At 43.3% G+C, this 20766-nt stretch overlaps 1 protein-coding gene across 1 annotated transcript in view; it reads left to right on the top strand.

Annotated features, from left to right (window-relative positions):
- MERTK (MER proto-oncogene, tyrosine kinase) overlaps positions 1–20766 on the top strand; it is a 138255-nt gene that overhangs the window by 97615 nt on the left and 19874 nt on the right. Inside the window, exons 9-15 of the mRNA XM_047781191.1 lie at positions 4049–4202; positions 7819–7972; positions 11114–11199; positions 14012–14107; positions 15658–15738; positions 17930–18022; positions 19828–19946. Of these exons, the coding sequence (XP_047637147.1) occupies positions 4049–4202; positions 7819–7972; positions 11114–11199; positions 14012–14107; positions 15658–15738; positions 17930–18022; positions 19828–19946 (783 nt within the window). The remainder of the gene's footprint in view (positions 1–4048; positions 4203–7818; positions 7973–11113; positions 11200–14011; positions 14108–15657; positions 15739–17929; positions 18023–19827; positions 19947–20766) is intronic.

Here is a 20766-nt window from a genome sequence, read left to right as displayed (position 1 = left end):
AGTGTGGCCCTAAAAAGAAAAAAAAAATTTATTTATTTATTTATTTATTTTAAATGTTTGACTGAAATATTTATTGAAACTAGACTGAACAATCCCAGAGTTAATTAGGAACTTAGAGGTCATTTGACCAGACTCTCCACTTGATGCACGATTCCAAGATTTCAGATTGTTTAAGTGTTAGAATAGCTAATTAACTTCTGCGCAGGATTCTGTGTTTGTCCTTTGGTTCAAGCTTGTTGACCCTAAAAAGAAAAAATTTTTAGAGAATTTTTTTTAAAATATGGCACCTTATAGGTACTAAAGGATTATAGAAATAATAATAAACATCACTGTAAGACCTTGTGTCACAGGTTTTACAAAAAGGAACTCATTTAACCCTTAAAAAAATTCTGTGAGAAAGATACTATTTTCTGTTTTCATTTGAGGAAACGGAAGCTCAGAGACGTTGAATAACTTACCCAGAGTCACAAAGCTTGGAACTGTAGCACTGAGATAGGAACCCGGGTGTGACTGATTCCAAAGCCAGTGCTTTTCAGAGCTCACTGCTCTTCCCCAGATGCCTTTCACTTTCTCTGTAATATCATGTCTCACATTCAGATTCACAGTGTGGCCTCTTAGCAGAAAGAAGTAAAAACAGGACACAAATGTACAGTAAGATGAGGGTTTTGCGTCGATGCCTATAAACCTGAAGCCCTTTTGAACAACTTTGTTGTAGCACCACAGACACTTTTATTTGGCAATTCTTTCCCCATTGAAAGTTACTGTTCTTTGGGGTTCCCACTGTGGCTCAGTGGAAACAAATCTGACTAGCATCCATGAGAATTTGGGTTCGATCCCTGGCCTCGCTCAGTGGGTTAAGGATCCAGCGTTGCCGTGAGCTGTGGTGTAGGTCTCAGACAAAGCTCCAATCCCACGTTGCTGTGGCTGTGGTGTAGGCCGGCAGCTGCAGCTCCGATTCAACCCCTAGCCTGGGAACCTCCATATGCTGCAGTTGAGGCCCTAAAAAGACAAAAAAAGAAAGAGACAAAGAAAGAAAGTTACTGTTCCTTGGGGTAACAAAATGGGCCATATTCTTAATTACAGTAATAAAGTATGAGGCTGTGGATTCTTTCAGAGTTGGAGATATTATGGTGTTTTTGTTTTGTTTTGTTTTTGTTTTGTCCCTTTTTTTTTCTTTTCAGTGCCGAACCTGCGGCATGTACAAGTCCCAGGCTAGGAGTCAAATTGGAGCTGCAGCTGCCAGCCTAAACCACAGCCACAGCAACACTGGACTTGAGTTGCATCTGCAACCTATCTGCCACAGCTTGAGGCAACACGGAATCCTTCACCCACTGAGGGAGGCCCAGGATCCAACCCGTATCCTCACAGAGACAACTTCAGGTCCTTAACCCGTTGAGCCACAATGGGAACTCCATGCATGTAGATAAATTTATTTTAATTTATTTTCTATTTTTGCTTTTTAGGGCTGCACCTGCAGCATATGGAAGTTCCCAGGCTAGGGGTTTAATCAGAGCTACAACTGCAGGCCTACGCCACAGCCACAGCAACACTAGATCTGAACCGCATCTGCGACCTACACCACAGCTCAAGGCAACACCAGATCCTTAACCCACTGAGTGAGGCCAGGGATCGAACCAGCAACCTCACGATTCCTAGTCGGATCCATTTCCATTGCGCCCCAACAGGAACTCCGTGTAGCTGAATTTAGATAGCTCCCTGCCAACTTTCAAAATCAAAATTAAAATAAATATTTGGGGATATGAATGTGGTCACGTCTTTCCTTACCTATTTGGCATCAAAACAACATGGATAAATTGCGTCCATTTCTAACAATAGCAATCACTTTAAAGCTATATTTGAGGTTACCATTTGAGGATATTCTTAGGGAAAATCGTGACATCTCCACTAAAATGTTAGTCATATATCTTTCTAATCGCCTCTTCAACATTGATTATAATTTCACTCCTGAAAGTGGGATGATTCTTTATGTATTTCCAAAATGGGTTCCAGCGAGGGGTGGCTGGCACCCTTTCTGGGAGTCAGGATTCAGAGTGATGACAGCTGGGATGTGGCCACATCTCCCCTTAGATCATCTTTACTCTGGGCCAGGCACTGTTTTAAGCGCTTCACTTAGATCAGCTCTTTGCACGTATGAAGTCAAGGCATAGGAGGTGGAAATTAAAAAGTACCTCCTCTGGGTTTTCATAGTGAGTTATAGGCCCTATATGAGAATAGGTGTGGTAAACTGCTTTTATTATTTTCAAATGAATCATTTTCATTTTGTTAGGCTTACTCTTCTAGGGAATTAAAATTCTTTCAAAATCATGTATGTCCTCTTTTTTTTTGTCTTTTTTTTTTTTTAAGGCTGTACCCACGGCCTGTGGAAGTTCCCATGCTAGGGGTCGAATCAGAGCTGTAGCTGCCAGCCTACATCACAGCCACAGCAACGCAGGATCCAAGCCGCGTCTGCAACTTACACCACAGCTCCCAGCAACTCAGGATCCTTAACCCACTGAGCGAGGCCAGGGATCAAACCTGAAACCTCATGATTCCTAGTCGGATTCGTTAACCACTGAGCCATGACGGGAACTCCACTGTTCACTGCCTGTTTAGATGATGGACAGTCTCTGGGTGGCTGACCCCACTGCCCCCTTGGTCTTGAGTGATGGGATTGCCCTTTCTGTAAGGGCTACGCTGGCTCCACCTGCACTATTGGTAGAAGTGACCAGCACGGGTGACCAGGGAATAAAGAACACTAGACCAGACCCATGCTGTTCATGGGGTGTCTGTGATGCCTGTGCTGTACACGTGACATCCCTCTGTGAGAACAAATCTCCACAGATTAAAGACGTGTTCTGAAGTTTCCATTGTGGTTCAGTGGGTTTAGAACCTGACTAGTATCCCTGAGGATATGGGTTCGATCCCTGGCCTCCCTCAGTGGGTTAAGGATCCGGTGTTGCCACGAGCTGCGGTATAGGTCACAAACGTAGTTCGGATCCAGTGTGGCTGTGGCAGTGGGGTAGGCCAGTACCCGCAGTTCTGATTCGCCCCCTACCCTGGGAACATCCATATGCTGCAGGTGCAGCCCCAAAAAGAAAAAAGAAAAGAATGTTTTAAAAAGACGTGTTCCTCACGCTTAAATGCAACCGTCACAACCCCTGCCATTCCCATTTGAAAAGCCAATCCCAACCCCAAACACAAAGTTAGTTTCCTCTGCCAGAGTACATCATCGGAGTCAAGGTTTGGAAACAGAAGGGAAAGTATTATATTAGCACTTAGTTTTGGTTATTTTTTTCAAAAATCATCTTTCTTCCCCGCCCCTATGTTTTAATGGATCAAGTTGCATGGCATTGGCTTTAAAACAAAATAAACAGGAGTTCCCTGGTGACTCGGCCAGCTAAGGATCTGGCTTTGTCACTGCAGTGGCTTAGGCGAGGCCAAAAAAGAAAAGAAAAAAGAAAAACAATACCCCCCCAACAAAACAAAACAAAACCAAAAAAAAATGAGTGAAGACAGATTTTTGAAAATGGAATGCATTATATAGTTGTCACACTGGAAGAAAACAGTGGCATGCCCTGCTAAATGTAGATTTTAGTCACAACTCAGAAGTGCGAGGAGCAGGAGCCCACTCATGTTCAAGGAGGCTGGCAGGTGGGCAGGGTCAAGGTACAGCGTGGCTCCTGGGCAGTGCCCTATGGGGGTTCTTAGGGCGGGGTCTTGAGGAGACAGTCATGTTCTTGCCATTCGGGTACATCTGCCACATCTCCCTTTCTTGTAGAAGCTTCTTCACTGACCACTCTAAGTGCCATGCCCACTTGGGCCTGGTAGGCCAGGATCCCCAAGGCCCGAGGATGCAGCATCCTATCCTGCATCTCTGCCCACCTTTTGGCTCCCTTAGCTGTGGCCAGAGTGAGGAAGGGATGCTGTGGAAATGCAGCCGCCACCCCTGGGATGTGGGTGGAGCAGCTTCCCTCAGAGGAACTGCGGGCAAACAGGCCACAAAGCCCTGGTGCCTCCATTTCTCCTTTCCTTTCCTCTCTGTCCCCAGAAAGAGCTCTCTGAAGAAGTCGGCCAGAACAGCAGCCTTACTCAGCTTTCTGTTCAAGCCTACAATGCCACGTGTTCCGTGAGGATTGCGGCCGTCACCAAAGGGGGGGTCGGGCCCTTCAGTGACCCTGTGAAGATATTCATCCCTGCACACGGTGAGAGCTGGCATCCTGATGGGACATCGGTCCGAGTGGTACATGGATTGTCACAGAGTAGCCGGTGGGATGGGCAGCTTGTTTAAGAATGAAAAACAAAGGAGTTCCCTGATGGCTCAGAGGGTTAAGGATCCAGCATGGTCACTGCTGTGGCTTAGGTCACTGCTGTGGCTCAGATTCAGTCCCTGGTCTTAGAACTTCCAGACGTACTATGGGTGCCACTAAAAAAAAAAAGAGAGCAAGAAAAAGAAGGGAGTTCCTGCTGAGGCTCAGCAGGTTAAGAACCCAACATAGTGTTTGTGATGATTTGGGTTTGATCCCTGGTGTTAATCATGGATTAGGGGATCCAGCATTGCCGAAATCTTTGGCATAGATTGCAGATGATCTGGTGTTGCTGTGGCTGTGGCGCAGGCTGCAGCTCTGATTTGACTCCTAGCCAGGAACTTCCATATGCTGCAGATGCAACTCTAAAAAGACAAAAAAAAAGACCAAAAGGAATTTTTGGAATGATAAGGATAGGTTAATAGGATAATGCTCCAAGGAGCTGCCATTACAGTATCGTTACTACTAATGGTGATACTAGCTTCTTACTAGGAAGATCTGTCCTTTCAGAACTGTAAATTCAACCTGAATTTAATTTAAATGATGTTTATGTGACTTTTTGTTTATTTTGCCAGTGTTTGTCTTTTTTTTTGGCTTTTTTTTTTGGCTTTTTTGCTTTTTAGGGCCATACCCATGGCACATGGAGGCTCCCAGGCTAGGGGTCTAATCGGAGCTACAGCTGCTGGCCTACACCACAGCCGCAGCAACGCCAGATCTAAGCCACATCTGGGACCTACAACCACAGCTCACGGCAACGCTGGATCCTTAACCCCCTAAGCAAGGCCAGGGATCGAACCAGCAACCTCAGGGTTCCTAGTCAGATTCATTTCCACTGAGCCACGACGGGAACTCCAGCCAGTGTTCATCTTAAGTGGCGCAACTTGCCTTGTCGTCAGTCATTCACTAGGGTGACGTGCTTGGGGGTTGGTGGGTACAGAACACGAAGCCTTTCCTACAGAAACCATCTTCAGATGGTGCTAGGCTAAAACTCAGCTAATGTCCAGCCCTGTGTGCTGGCTTCTGTAGGTTGTTGGAAGGGCCTTTGGCAAGCTGACACCATGGTGCCCCAACTGTTCCAAATGCTGTATTTGCTTCCATAGACCAAGGAAGCTGTCTTGTTCTGTTTTTTACCTGAGCTAGGTTGCTTGATAATGAACTGCTGTCATAAACTCCTTGCAGACATCTATATGGGCATGATTTGTGTATTGACAAGTTCTTGCCAAATATGGCCTTTATACCTGCAGCAGATAGGATTTGTGAGCAGACCATTGACTTCCCATCTGTCTGTCCCAGTGACCTTCAAGCATGCTGCCCTCTTAGTGCCAAGTTGGAGCCATATTACAGCTCCTACAGCCCGTAGGCTCTGTCCCAAGGGAACATTCATAACTACTGATGGGGACACAAGGCGTGTCCCCCTGGCAGAAATTCAAAGACAATGAAATTCTAATTCTAAAGGCACAGGTTAAAAAATCAGAATTTAGCACAGGAGTTCCCACTGTGGCTCAGTGGGTTAAGAATCCAACTGCAGCACCTCAGGTCCCTGTGGAGGTGGGGGTTTGATCCCTGGCCCAGTACAGTGGGTTAAAGGATCCAGCGTTGCCACAGCTGCTGTGTAGGTTACAGCTACGACTCAGGTTCAGTCCCTGGCCCAGGAACTTGCATACACTGCCCATGCTGCCATTGAAAGAAAAAAAAAAAGAATTTAACACAGATAAAGAAAACAAATTTACGGTTACCAAAAGGGAAAGGGGGAGGGGGAATAAATTAGACATTTGGAATTAGCAGATACAAACTACTATATAAAAATAAATGACAGGGTCCTTCCGTATGGCACAGGGAACTCTATTCAACATCTCATAATAAACCATAATGGATGTGTGTGTGCGTGCATGTATGTGTGTGTAACTGAATCACTTTGCTGTACACCAGAAACTAACACAACATTGTAAATCCATTGTACTTCAATTTGAAAAAAATCAGAGTTTAAGATGACAGAGCTTTCGTCCTCATACACAATAAACTGGCTAGAGTTGTGAAAAGCTTTCTATGGCTCTGGTCTGCATACATTTCAGTTACCATGGCCAAGTTAAATCACACCTGTTCCCCAACAGTATGGTTCAAATTTGAGCTGCCAGTATATATCAAATAACTATAAACTTCACGACCAGCTCTTTAGTCCACAAATCACTCCGTAAACAACAGGCGCATAATGGCTGTGACATGTCAGGTCATGGCTTCCGAAGTCTACTCAGGCTTGGTTACCGCCCTTTCGGTATTCACACACATCTAATGTTAGAGGCCTGGAGCTGTGCTACTTCTTGTCTCCCAGGGGCAAACCCACATGACATTTCACAAAAATAAATATTTGAAAGAGGGAGCTGGCAAACAAAGATGAAAATGCAGCCAGGTAAGAAAAGGTGATAGTGTTGGAAGTGAAATTCCAACTGAATGTATGTGGAGTTCTGGAAGAGATCGTTGACCGTGGGTTTGTTGATGCTGCTGTGAATTTGGTCCATGAGCTGTGCGGCCAGGGAGCTCAGTAAAGATGGACTTACCTACATGAATGAAGTGGTTGTGCTGAAAAAGAGGAAGATGTCCCAGAGGAAGTTAACACTGGCCAAAATCTCCACATGTGTGTCGGGGGCCCTATAGCTGTGAACTGAATGCAAATGTGAAGATGATGACCTGCTGAATGAGGAGGCACAAGCCAGACACCCATACAGGGTAGGCAGGAGATCCCTCAGCATCCAAGATCCCACTTTGGGGAAGTGAAAACCCTGGGGTCATTTTGATTGAGCAGTTTCAATACACCCACACGAAGGAAGTACAGTCACAAGATTTGTTACAGATCCCAGAAACAGGGGTGGGGTGAGGAGGTGGGTAAGCCCAGGGGAGGGGCAACTCTCCATCCCAGGTCAGAGCCAGTGGGAGAGAGCAGGGTAGCAAATGTCTATATTTAACTTGTTAAGGGCTCAAGTCTCAGCCATTATTTTAAAAGGTGCCCCAGGATAAGCAAAACAGAAACTTGCACCAGGAATCCTAAGCTCAGATGCTTTTCGAAATGTCCAGACTCTAGTGTGAGCAGGGTTGTCATACCGTAAAATATCTAAGCAGCAACTCAAAAATAGCTGCTTTCTTATCACAACATTAAAGGAACTTGCAGAGATATTTTACAACATTGAAAGCACAAAGGATAAAACATTGGAAACTGATCCAAACATAGAAAAAGTATGACATATCCTAAACTATGTGACCAGAAGCTGGCAAGCACTGTTCAAACTACTCTTGGTAAGTTTTTCTTTCTTTTTTTTTTTTTAGCAAAGAAATAAAGCATTTTAATTCTCAATATTTCTGGTGCCTTAAATTATAGTGTACCCATTAAATATTAGTTTTACCATTTTTTTCAATTCCTTATACATTTATAACTGACATAAAGAGTTTCCTCAGTATTGTAAATCAACTATCCCAAAACACAAAGAGGAGTTTTGAATTGATGTTATTGGTATTTTACCAGGTCGGGTAGATTTTGCACCCTCGTCAACCCCAGCACCTGGCAATGCAGATCCTGTGCTCATCATCCTTGGCTGCTTTTGTGGATTTGTTTTGATTGGGTTGGTGTTATATATTTCTCTGGCCATCAGGAAAAGGTTTCAGGAGACAAAATTTGGGTAAGTTTCTCAGTTTAAGATGTTTTTCTCAGTGATATTGATGAAGTTGCTCTGCCAAGTGATAATGTCTCTTCTGCTGACCCAGATCCTGTACCCAGCCTAGTCCCTATCTTATGCACACCCTGGGGAAAGCAGCTTCCTTACTTAGGCCAGTGCCACAAAGGTAGCCAATAGTGAAAGCTTTTTCTTTTTCCAAGTTCTCTCCCCCTTTCTTGTTTTCCTTTAGGAAGAAACAGTGTTTCTCAGGACATTAAATGTTGTGAAACAATTTTGATTCTGGCTTTAAAATGCATTAAAGTCAAAGTGCTAGAATGACATCCCATCCACAATGGCATGAGAACTATAATGTTCCTAAGAAGAAACCCAATATATATGAAAGAGCTTCATGGAAAAAAATTATGAAACTTTACTGACATTTCAGAAGAGAAATGTCTGCATTGTAATGAAAACATGTATACCATGTCCATGGATGGGAAGGCTCAGTTTTGTTGAGATCCTTTTTCCCCAAATTAACCATAAATTCAGTATAATCACGATCTAAGTTGCTGTAGGGGTGTTGATAAAAGCTGATTTGAAAATGTATCTTGAGGAGTAGATGATCAGAGAGAGCCATGATGGCTTTGCAAACACAAAAGTTTGCATGATTATAGTAACAATGTATTATTGAAAACAGAGAGAACTCACTCTGGACATCACAGGGTGCCCATACATAAGTAGGAATGGAATATACAATGAAGATTGCATTTCATATCTTTGGAGAAAGGAAAGAATGTTCAAAAAACAGAACCCACTCTAGGTGTTGGATGGAGAGAGATGAACAGAACAGACATGGGAGCTGCCCACATGCAGCTTATAGTCTAGCAGTTAAGAAATGTAGAAGAAAATGCTCTATCTGAAAATATTCCTATCAACTAAGCCTTCACTAACTCATGGTTCCACAGAACCTAAAAGTTTACCACCAAAGTAGATCTTACATGCTTATTCAACCCCAGCTGTAATAATTTAGGAAAGATTGAGGTTGAATATTTTAGAACTTATAAAAAAACAGGATTTGATGTACAGCAAATACATTAACAAAAGTACAATCCAATTTTATGATGAGAAATAAAATTATCTCCAGGAACCATTAAGCTGAGCAGAAGCTTAAAACAAGTGAAAGGTAGATCACAGGTTGTTTTTATCCTTAAGTCAGTTTCCATGAGTCTTCAATACAAAGCCCTATCCATTTGTTCTGTTTTATACCTTCCATCTGTTCACATTTTAATGAAAATACCTTTATTTTTTATGTACAAAAGTATCATTCTCATAGTTTTTAAAAATGAGATTATATAGAATAGTCAAAAGTAGAATATGAAACCTATCTGTAACTCTAGGGTTCATCACCTCTCAGTTGTTATTTTGGCATAAATCCTTCCAAATTCTTTGCTTTGTATACAAATATATATATATATATATTTTTTTTTTTTTTTTTTTTTTTGCCGTTTTGCTATTTCTTGGGCCGCTCCCGCGGCATATGGAGGTTCCCAGGCTAGGGGTGGAATCGGAGCTGTAGCCACCAGCCTACGCCAGAGCCACAGCAACGCAGGATCCAAGCCGCGTCTGCGACCTACACCACAGCTCACGGCAATGCTGGATCGTTAACCCACTGAGCGAGGCCAGGGACCGAACCCGCAACCTCATGGTTCTCAGTTGGATTCGTTAACCACTGCGCCACGACGGGAACTCCTACAAATATATTATTTTTAAAATGTGTTCTCTCTTTTTAAATAATCTCTACACCCATGATAAAGTAATGTTGAGTTTATAATTTAGACTCACTCATTCATAATACCTTCCCACCAATTAGTCTAAAATGCTACGTGGATTTTTAAAAATAGGCTTTATTGTTTAGACAAGGTTTAAATTTACAGAAAAAATGAGAAGGTAGTACAGAGACTTTCCATATATCTTGCATCTAGGGTCCCCTCTTCTTAGCATTTTATGTTAGTCTGGTGTATTTACTACAATCGGCCAATGTCAATACGTTATCATTAACTTAAGTCCATACTTAATTCAGATATCTTTGTGTTTTTTTACCTATTATCCCTTTTCTGTTCCAGCGTCTTTTCTAGGACACCACCTTATATTTCATTGTCAGGTCTCCTTAGTCTCCTCTTGGCCCCAGCAGTTGCCCCGACTTTCTTTGTTTTCAATGAACTCGATAATTTTCAAGAGTCCTGGTCAGGGGTTTTGTAGAATGCCCTCTCTTTGACTTTGTGTGGTGTTCTGCTTATGATTAAACTGAGGTTATGGGTCACTGAGAGGAAGACCCCAGAGGTAGAACACCATCTTCAGCCCATTGGGTCAAGGATATACACTGACATGATTTTTCACTGTTGATGTTGACCCTGACCTCCTGGCTGAGGCGATGTCTTCCTATTTTCTCTACCATGGTCAATTTTCCTCCCTTTCCATACAGAACTCTTGGGAAGCAAGTCAGTGTGTGCAGCTCACACTTACATGGTGAAGAGTTACGCTCCCCCCACCTCTTAAGGACAGAACATCTATATAAAGTATTTGGAATTCTTCTGCACAGGGGACTTGTCTCTTTCCCCCATTTATTTGTTTATTTACACACACACGCATATGTATACATATGTCAGTCTAGACGGGTTATTCATGGTATACTTTGGCCTGTAAGCAACACGACTTTTTTTTTTTGTCTTTTTAGGTCCGCACTCGCAGCAATATGGAGGTTCCCAGGCTAGGGGTCCAATTGGCGCTGTAGCCAGATCCTTAACCCACTGAGCAAGGCCAGGGATCGAACCCACAACCTCATGGTTCCTGGTCAGATTCATTTCTACTGCACTGCAATGGGAACTCCAATATGACTTTATCATGTTCCTCAGACTGTCACAGCTTTGTCACTTGGGAGCTTATCAATTGTTCTCCACTCTAGATGGTACCCAGACAGTGTTGTTTTGACATTGCCAGGTAAACCTAAAATGGGCCTGAGAAAGAAACCTGTTCCTCCCAGCGGAAAGTGTTTTTGTCCTAGAGGAGCCCTTTCAACAGGTGGCAGCTTAGTAGCATCTTGTGGGCTCAGTGCCAGCTTGGGTAGCCCTAATCTTCTTGGTGAGATATCTGTCCTTTTTCACCCAGGAGCGCCTTCACAGAGGAGGATTCGGAATTAGTCGTCAGTTATATAGCAAAGAAGTCCTTCTGTCGGCGAGCCATCGAACTCACTTGTAAGTTGACTTGCGTTCTCTTTTTGGGCAAAAATTAAAATAGTTGAGAGCAAAGAAGAAACCACAAAATAATGGGTGGGTTTCTAACAAAAGTCAAAGGAGCAATGAATGTTTGTTTTTTTTTTCTTTTCAGGGCCATCCCCACGGCATATAGAAGTTCCCAGGCTAGGGGTTGAATTGGAGCTGTAGCTGTAGGCCTACACCACAGCCACAGCAGCACAGGATCTGAGCCGTGTCTGCAACCTACAGATCCTTAACCCACTGAGTGAGGCCAGGGATGGAACTAATGGATACTAGTCAGATTTATTTCCACTGCGCCACAATGGGAACTCCCAAAGAATGTCTATTTTTAATGTGCAAAAGTTCTTCAGAAACCTAACAAGGAGGGTGTCAGACAAGGCCTGGACTTCCCTGCTGGCCCATTTACTGGCAATCCAGAGCTGGATCTGTGGTGAAATAACTGGGGTAAGGACTCCTGATGCTGACAAAAATAGAGGGAAGAAGGAACTCTCAGGGTGAGGAGAGAAGATGTGGGCAGAAATCAGGACTTAAAGGAGCCAGCAAAGCAAGGGTCATCATCTCTGAGTTCATTTCCCGTTTTTTTTTCTTGGCAACCAAGTCAGAGAAGTTTGCTAACATACTTTGTGACAATTTTGGTTTGAGCTTTGCTGAATCAGAGAGTGAGAACTCTTTAGTTTGAAGACTGAGAATTGACAGAGAGCTGTGTTCTTGAATAATTTCAGAAACAGTGTAGAAAGTGTGCACATATTATCACATTCAAGCTTCTGGATATTTGCCAGAAAACAAAAACAAACAGCAACAAATAAATATAAGGATGATGGAATGCAGATTGCTAGGAAACAAAAACACCTGTGATGTAGAATATTATTCATTACTGTTCTCTCCCAGAAATTTTGACTTTTAGGAGTTCCCGTCGTGGCGCAGTGGTTAACGAATCTGACTAGGAACCATGAGGTTGCGGGTTCGGTCCCTGCCCTTGCTCAGTGGGTTAACGATCCGGCGTTGCTGTGAGCTGTGGTGTAGGTTGCAGACGCGGCTCGGATCCAGCGTTGCTGTGTCTCTGGCGTAGGCTAGTGGCTACAGCTCTGATTCAACCCCTAGCCCCGGAACCTCCATATGCCGCGGGAGCGGCCCAAAGAAATAGCAAAAAAAAGACAAAAAAAAAAAGAAATTTTGACTTTTAGATGTCTATTTTTGTATTAAAAAAAAAAAACCCTCGGGGAGTTCCCATCGTGGCTCAGTGGTTAACGAATCCGACTAGGAACCATGAGGTTGCGGGTTCGATCCCTGGCCTTGCTCAGTGGCTTAAGGATCTGGTGTTGCCGTGAGCTGTGGTGTAGGTCGCAGACTCGGCTCCGATCCCTCGTTGCTGTGGCTCTGGCATAGGCCAGTGGCTACAGCTCCGATTCGACCCCTAGCCTGGGAATCTCCATATGCCATGGGAGCCGCCCAAGGAGAATGGCAAAAAGACAAAAACAAAAACAAAATCCTCGGAGTTCCCATCGTGGCTCAGCAGGTTAAGAACCCGACTAGCATCCATGAAGATGTAGGTTCGGTCCCTGGCCTCGCTCAGTGGGTTAAAGATCCAATGTTGCCCCACTCTGCAGTGTAGGTTGTGGATGGGGCTCAGATCCAGTGTGGTTGTGGCTGTGCAGCTCCCTTTTGATCCCTAGCCTGGGAACTTCCATGTGCTGCAGGTGCAGCTCTAGAAAAAAGGAAAAAAAAATCCTTCATTTAGACCACTTTTCTTCAGTTGATTGGAGGACCATTTGTGTCACTTTTTTTTTTTTTTTGCTAAAAGCTAATAGATCCTTTCAGTTATCTACCTCTTTTTTTTTTTTTTTTTTTTTTTTGCTTTGGTTTTTAGGGCCACACCTGCAGCCATATGGAGGTTCCCAGGCTAGGGACGAATCAGAACCACAGCTGCCAGCCTATGCCACAGCCACAGCAACACAGGATCCGAGCCTCATCTGTGACCTACACCACAGTTCACAGCAATGCCAGATCCTTAACCCACTGAGCAAGGCCAGGGATTGAACCTGCAACCTCATGGTTCCTAGTCAGATTTGTTTCCATTGCACCAAGACAGGAACTCCCACATTTTTTTCTTTCAAAGTCTTCCTCTTATCCTAATCCTGGCACAAACTGAACCATTTGTCAAATGGTTATTGACTCGGTCTCCCTCTCCAGATTGATAACACTGATTGTCATTGCTGACTGTCTACACCTTATGACAGAAAATCTTTCAATCCCCCACCAAGTATTCAATTTAACACTTTCTATGACATTCTAATGAGGGACTATATACTATAGGTAAAACAAACTGTAGCTTGTTCTTTCCATGTTTCCTATGGATTCTGTTTGGCCTTCCCTGGCTGAAAGGGTAGGGGGAGACGTCCTGGTATATATACATTTTTGTGTACTACAGTTAGGACTATGAGAGTAAATACTCCCCTAGAAAGAATATTGACTTATCACTGAGTTAAGGGCAAACCTCTTGTACGTGAATGTGATTGCCAGCTGCTGCTACTGCACAACGGGAAGAGAAATATGGTTCTGATTTTGCTAATTCTTCAGGATTAATCTTGGCCCTGAAGGATTCATTTTACTCAGTTGAGTCATAGTAGGATTAAGCATGATATTTTATTTCTGGCATTTTGGGGGAGAGTTCTGGGTATAAAATGAGAGAAATGTTTAACTTGTTAAATAGGTCTTTTTATGTAATTTTAACTATATTCAAAGGGAAGGAAGCACACTGACAGCTCATTCCATTCTGTCACTTCTTTTATAGTACAGAGCTTGGGAGTCAGTGAGGAATTGCAGAATAAACTAGAAGATGTTGTGATTGACAGGAACCTTCTAATTCTTGGAAAAATTCTGGGCGAAGGTAGGTAGTTTAATTGTTTTAAAATGTGAGTAAGAAGGTAAGCAGTTCACAGTAATTTTTAAAAATATGCATTTATTAAATAAAATACAATTTGTGTAACTTTATAACTTTTAAAATGAAAAGTAAATGGTGATTTTTTTAATTTAGTTGTTTATTTTTTATTTTAATTTATTTCTTTATAGTCACACCTGTGGTATAGGGAGGATCCCGGGCTAGGGATTGAATTGGAGCTGCAGCTGCCGGTCTACACCACAGCCACAGTAATACAGGATCCAAGCCACATCTGTGACCTACACCCAGCTCACGGCAATGCCGTATCCTTAACCCACTGAGCAAGGCCAGGGATCAAACCTGTATCCTCACGGACACTATGTCAGGTTCTTATCTCATTGAGCCACTAAATAGCGATTTTTGAAGCTCAGATTTAGCATATTAAAAGGGCCTCTACAGAGCCTAACAAATATAATAGGCTCTTGAAAAATATTAATTCCCTTCCTTCATTTTAAAAAGCATACCAAAAAAAAGCATGCAATTCATTGGTTGGCTTCCTATATACTTTCAGTTTATTCCTCTAGTTCTTTTTTTTTTTTTGGTTCTGTTTTGTTGTTGTTCTTTTTTTTTCTGTCTTTTTAGGGCCGCACCCGCGGCATATGGAGGTTCCCAGGCTAGGGGTCTATTCAGAGCTGTTGCTGCCAGCCTATGCCAGAGCCATAGCAATGCCAGATCCAAGCCATGTCTGCGACCTACACCACAGCTGACAGCAACGCCAGATCCTTAACCCACTGAGCAAGGCCAGGGATCAAACCCTTAACCTCATGGTTCCTAGTCAGATTCGTTTCCACTGAGCCACGATGGGATCTCCTATTCCTCCAGTTCTTAACTTTACTATTCTTGGCACCTTCTTGGTTAAAGAGGAACAAAGGTGAAAATATATACTTAATCTGTCAAAATGATCTTAGGCTGAATGATAGTGGTATTAAGAGTTTGGACTTGGAGTTCCCGTTGTGGCTCTGCAGGTTAAGAACCCAACTATCATCCACGAGGATGCAGGTTCAATCCCTGGTCTCACTTAGCAGGTTAAGGATCTGGTGTTGCCACAAGCTGCGGTGTGGACTGCAGATGTGACTTGGAGCCAGCATTGCTGTGACTGTGGCGTAGGCCAGCAGCTACAACTCCAATTCAACCCCCAGCCTGGGAACTTCATATGCTGCAGGTGTAGCCCTTAAAAAAAAAAAAAAAGAGTTCAGACTTGATGAACATCAATAACAATTTCCATGTTGTCTTGAAAGTTTCTTCAGTCACTTATAATGATAATGCTTAATTAAGTAATGAGCTAAGCTAAGTCTGAGCCAGCCAAGCTTGTGATGATCACTTAGCGCAGGACCTGAGTCCCAGGTTTACAAGCGTGGGTGGCCTGAGCAGGCCCTGCCCGGCTGCTGTGTGTGAGTAACTCTCAGACCACATGCAAATAGCCGCTCTGGTGCTATCACATTTCTGTGGGCAGGAGAGGTTTAGCACAAGGTCAACATAGATGTTGTCTTACTTCACAGGAGAGTTCGGGTCTGTCATGGAAGGAAATCTTAATCAGCAAGATGGGACCTCTCAGAAGGTGGCAGTGAAAACCATGAAGTGTGAGTTATCCCTGATGCTGTTCTTCAGGGTGGGCAGCTGCTTCAGTATCTGTGCCTCATCTGGCCAGTGATGGATGCTGGAGTTCACATGTCATGATCTCCATCATCGATGGGCCAGAAGACCCTCCAGAGCACGGTCAGGTCACAGAGGGACCGTTGCTGTGATGAGCTCTTCATTCCCGCATTATTTATTCTTTTTTTAAAATTTTTTAGGAATTGATAAGACTCAATCGTAGTATTACAATTGATAAGCCTGTGTTTCTCAGATCAAGATATTTTAAAAACACCTTTTGTTCTCATTATAAGACAACTACATATTAGAGTTCCCTGGTGGTCTGGTGGTTAAGGATCTGGCGTTGTCACTGCTGGAATTTGGATTTGATCCCTGGCCCGGGAACTTCCACAGTTGTTTTGACCGCAGGCAGAGCCAAAAAAAGAGAGACAAGTACATATTTATTATAGAATATTGAAAAGACATGGATATGCTGAAAGAAGAGTTAAAAATACCTATAGTTCCTCCATTCAGATACAACCATTAAATTTTGGTTTTGAAGTTTACTCTCTGGCCTTGGCCTTCTTTAACCTAAGTAGAATAACTGGTATGTGAATCGCATCCATGCTAATTATCAAAGATTGAAAGCCCAGTCTCTGGCCTCTGAACCCCAGGCTCACCTACCTTTGCCTGGGGATTTTGGACCCTGGGGAGGGGTTGGCCCACCCACCTGGTTGTTTGGGGCAATGTTGGCAGACCTTGTGCAGGTCTGTAGAAACTGTTTTCTTAAATTTGCTTTGAAAGGAAGATAGATCTATATTAAGCCCATAGAGGATACAGATACTGTGCTTAGTGCTCTCAGATGTGATTTCAGTCAACTCTTCCCATGGAAACAATTCCTGAAGGCAAGCCTGCCTTTAGGTTTGATTTTTCTTTTTCTTTCTTCCTTCCTTCCTTTCCTTCCTTCCTCTTTCTTCCTTTCTTTCTTTCTTTCTTTCTTTCTTTCTTTCTTTCTTTCTTTCTTTCTTTCTTTCTTTCTTTCTTTCTTTCTTTCTTTCTCTTTCTTTTTCTTCTTTTTATGGAAGTTCCCAGGCTAGGGACTGAAGTGGAGCTGCACCTACCAGCCTACACCACAGCTCACGGCAACGCTGGATCCTTAACCCAAGGGTCGAACTCACATCCTCGTGGATACTAGTTGGGTTCGTTACCACTGAGCCACAGTGGGACCTCCAGGTTTGATTTTAATTGTGGTAAAATGCACATAACATAAAATATACCATCCTGACCATTTTTAAGTGTACCATTCCGGGGGCATTAAGGACATTCACATTGTTGTATAACCATCACCATCATCCATCTTCAGAATTTTTTCCTCCTGCAAATTTGAAACTCCAGAACCATGAAACAACAGCCCCCTCCCACCACTCCCTCTGCCCGCCTCTTGCCCCTGGGAGCCACCGTTCTATATCCGTCTCTGATTTTGACGCTTCTAAGTGCCTCATAAAAGTGGAATCAGATGGTATGTGTCCTCTTGTGACTGACCTGTTTCACTTAGCATACTATAGAATTGTAAATGTCTCTCTTAAGTTGGCTTAATTCCAGAAACGTGGTAAGAAAGACCGTCTAGTTCACATGGCGTGATTGAGCAACCAGACTTGCCAGAAATGTGCTGAGAGAGAAGCATGAGTTCTTTCTTTTTTTTAAGGCAAAAATCATTGCAACAGATCAGTTGGATAGGACTTCAGTTTTCTTTTTAAACTCTTATACTTTAATTTTTAGAGCAGTTTGAGGTTTATAGGAAAATGGTGCAGAAAGAGTTCCCACATCCCCCCTCCCCTCCCCCAGTCACCCCTATTAACATCTTGGCTGGGTGTGGGATGAACAGGTACTGATCCATTACCAGCTGAAATCCATAGGTTACATAAGGGTTCACCTTGTGTTGTATTGTCCTGTGAGCTTTGGCAAACGCCTCATGTCCTGTGACCACCATTCCAGCGTCACACAGAAGTTTCACCTCCTTAAACCCCGTACCCATGTACTCATCCCTCCCCCGACCAGCCCCTGAAACCCCTCATCTGCTTACTGTCCCTATTGGTTCACCTTTTCCTGACTTGACTTTGAGAGAGCAGAATTGCCCTTCTCTCCTCCCCTTCACCGAGGGAATTATTTGTGCCTAACATTTTCTGTCTTTTCTTTTAGTGGACAACTTTTCGCATCGAGAGATTGAGGAGTTCCTCAGTGAGGCCGCATGCATGAAAGACTTCAACCACCCAAATGTCATCCGACTCTTAGGTATCTCAGGGAAATGCAGGATTGGGTGTCTGGGGTGGGGGCTTGGCTGGTCCATTCTGGGCCAAAGGAGAAAACTTCTGGGGCAAATATAATCCCAAAGTAATTTATAACATTGGGTTTTTTACCCACAAGACTTCTGGTTACTTTTTCTGAGGCTGGTAGTAAAAATAGGCCTGCAGTTCCTGGACACCAATGGGTTCAGAAGTGTCTTGTGTCCACAGAGTTCTAGGGGACTGTGGATTAAAACAGCCTCCAGGTATTCCAGTTACAAGACATGAAAACTGGTCACACTATAATTTGTAGTAATTCAAAGTAATCCATGGGAGTTCCTGCTGTAGCTTAGTGGTAACAAATCTGGCGTTGCTGTGGCTGTGGCGTAGGCCAGCAGCTACAGCTCCGATTCATCCCCTAGCCTGGGAACCTCCATATGCTGTGGGTGCAGCCCTAAAGAAAACAAAAATAAAAGATAAAAAGAGATCATGAGTCAAATGCTAATGGGGTAAAGCAGCAGACAAGCTCATAGCACATCTTTGAGAAACAATTTCTTAGTTTTTTGTTTTGTTTTTTTTTTTTTTTTTGGTCTTTAGTCCTTTTAGGTCCACACCCACTGCATATGGAGGTTCCCAGGCTAGGGGTCTAATCAGATCAGCAATGCCAGATCTGAGCCATGTCTGCAACCTACACCACAGCTCATGGCAATGCTGGATCCTTAACCCGCTGAGCAAGGTCAGGGATTGAACCCGAGTCCTCACGGTTCCTAGTCAGATTTGTTTCTGCTGCACCACAACCGGAACTCCCTCTTAACATATTTTCAAGGAACTGACTTCTTGGCATCTACATGGACAATTTCATGAGCCTTGATTCAGTTGATTTAACTGAGTCAGTGATTTAATAGTCAGAATTTGGTTTTGTGGCACTGTTAGCTAAAAAATTCAAAATGAATAGCCTGTATCACATGGGTGTGGTGTGAACCCATTCCAGGAGGGAAGAGTAACCAAAAAATAATTGAATATTCTGCCAACCTTTTTAATTTTTTTTTGCTGTTCTATGATTTAAAAGATAACTGCTAAATTCCTTGTGGAACTTTCAAATTTTTCTTACAATGGACACTGCAGAGAGATGTGAAAGCTAATGTTTGGAGACAATATTATGCCAAAGAAACTACTGGTGCTCATTTGTAACTATTGACTTCAGCAGACTTGTAGAACAGTGGTGCTTTGTAATTGAACCAGGGTGTGCAAGAGCTTTGTTAAGCCTGATCTCAGGTGACAGACAGACTCTGACTCTAGCATCTCATCCACGACAAATGGGGTGGAGCTTTTCCTGTGTATAACGGTTGACATTTAGAGACACAGATTTCACATGTCGGGCCTCAGAATTCTTTTAATAGTCTTAAGCATTTGGTTGCAGGGCACTTCATCATATGACCAAGTACTTAACCCATCACAGGAAACTAGTTTGCCCTTGAATTCTGCTGCAGACACCATCCCTCACTTAGACTCAGTACAACAAAATCTCTAGGGGGTTCTATGGTTATCCTTGGTATCTGTTAATTTGGAGGAGCTTTCGTGCAAAGATTGACTAGTCTGAAAGAAAAAAAAATGTATATCAAGAAGTGGACCCTGTGTACATTTTGTATTCTAGAACTCAAATTAGGGCTTTGAGTTATGAGTGTTTTGTTTTGCTTTTTTTAACTGTTAACTTGAGAGCCACATGGCTTCAATTTGGCTGGTGCTTCCACCGTGCTTTTTCTGGTCACTGGTGACAAGGGTTCTTTGTAACTTCCTCTCTGTTTTTCATTCCAGGTGTATGTATAGAAATGAGCCCTCAAGGCATCCCCAAGCCCATGGTGATTTTACCCTTCATGAAATACGGGGACCTGCATACCTACTTGCTCTACTCCCGACTGGACACAGGACCAAAGGTCATTCATCACCCAGTGGCATTTCCTCTGAACAGTGCTCGGGGCTCCCATGACAGGGCCTGGACCAGCTCAGGGTCTAACCTAGAAAACCAAGAAGGGAGGGAGGGGACCTTGGCCTCTGTGTCCATCCTAACAGCAGGCTTGCCCGTAGGTTTTTGTTTGTTTTGTTTTGCTTTGCTTTTTAGGGGGGCACCGGCTACATATGGAAATTCCTAGGCTAGGGGTTGAATCGGAGCCATAGCCACAGCCACAGCAACACCAGATCCAAGCTGCATCCGTAACCTATGCCGCAGCTCGCAGCAATGTTGGATCCTTAACCCACTGAACGAGGCCAAGGATTGAACCTGCATCCTCATGGAGACTTTTTCAGGTCCTTGACCCACTGAGCCACAACAGGAACTCCTTTTCACTTTTTAAGATTTTACAGAAATATAGTTGATTTATAAGGTTGTGGTAATTTCTGCTGTACCACAAAGTGATTCAGTTATCCATGTACACACATCTGTTCTCTTTCAGATTCTTTTCCTGCATAGATTATCACAGAATATTGGGTAGAGTCCCCTGTACTATACAGCAGGTCCCTGTTGGCCAATCATTCCATATATCTCAGTGTGCATATGCCAGTCCAAAACCTCCAGTCCATCCCTCCCCCTCCCCCACTGTCCCCTTTGGTAGCTATAAGTTTTTCAAAGTCTGTGAGTTGTTACTGTTCTGCAAGTAAGTTCATTTGTATCCCTTTTTTAGATTACACATACAAGTGATATCATACGATGTTTGTCTTTCACTGTCTAATTAACTTCACTTAGTATGATAATTTCTA

This window comes from Phacochoerus africanus, chromosome 5, assembly GCF_016906955.1.
Source record: "Phacochoerus africanus isolate WHEZ1 chromosome 5, ROS_Pafr_v1, whole genome shotgun sequence".
Classification (NCBI taxonomy): Eukaryota; Metazoa; Chordata; class Mammalia; order Artiodactyla; family Suidae; genus Phacochoerus; species Phacochoerus africanus.
The sequence above is the reverse complement of the archived record's forward strand: the minus strand, read 5'-3'. Positions and strand labels throughout refer to the sequence as shown.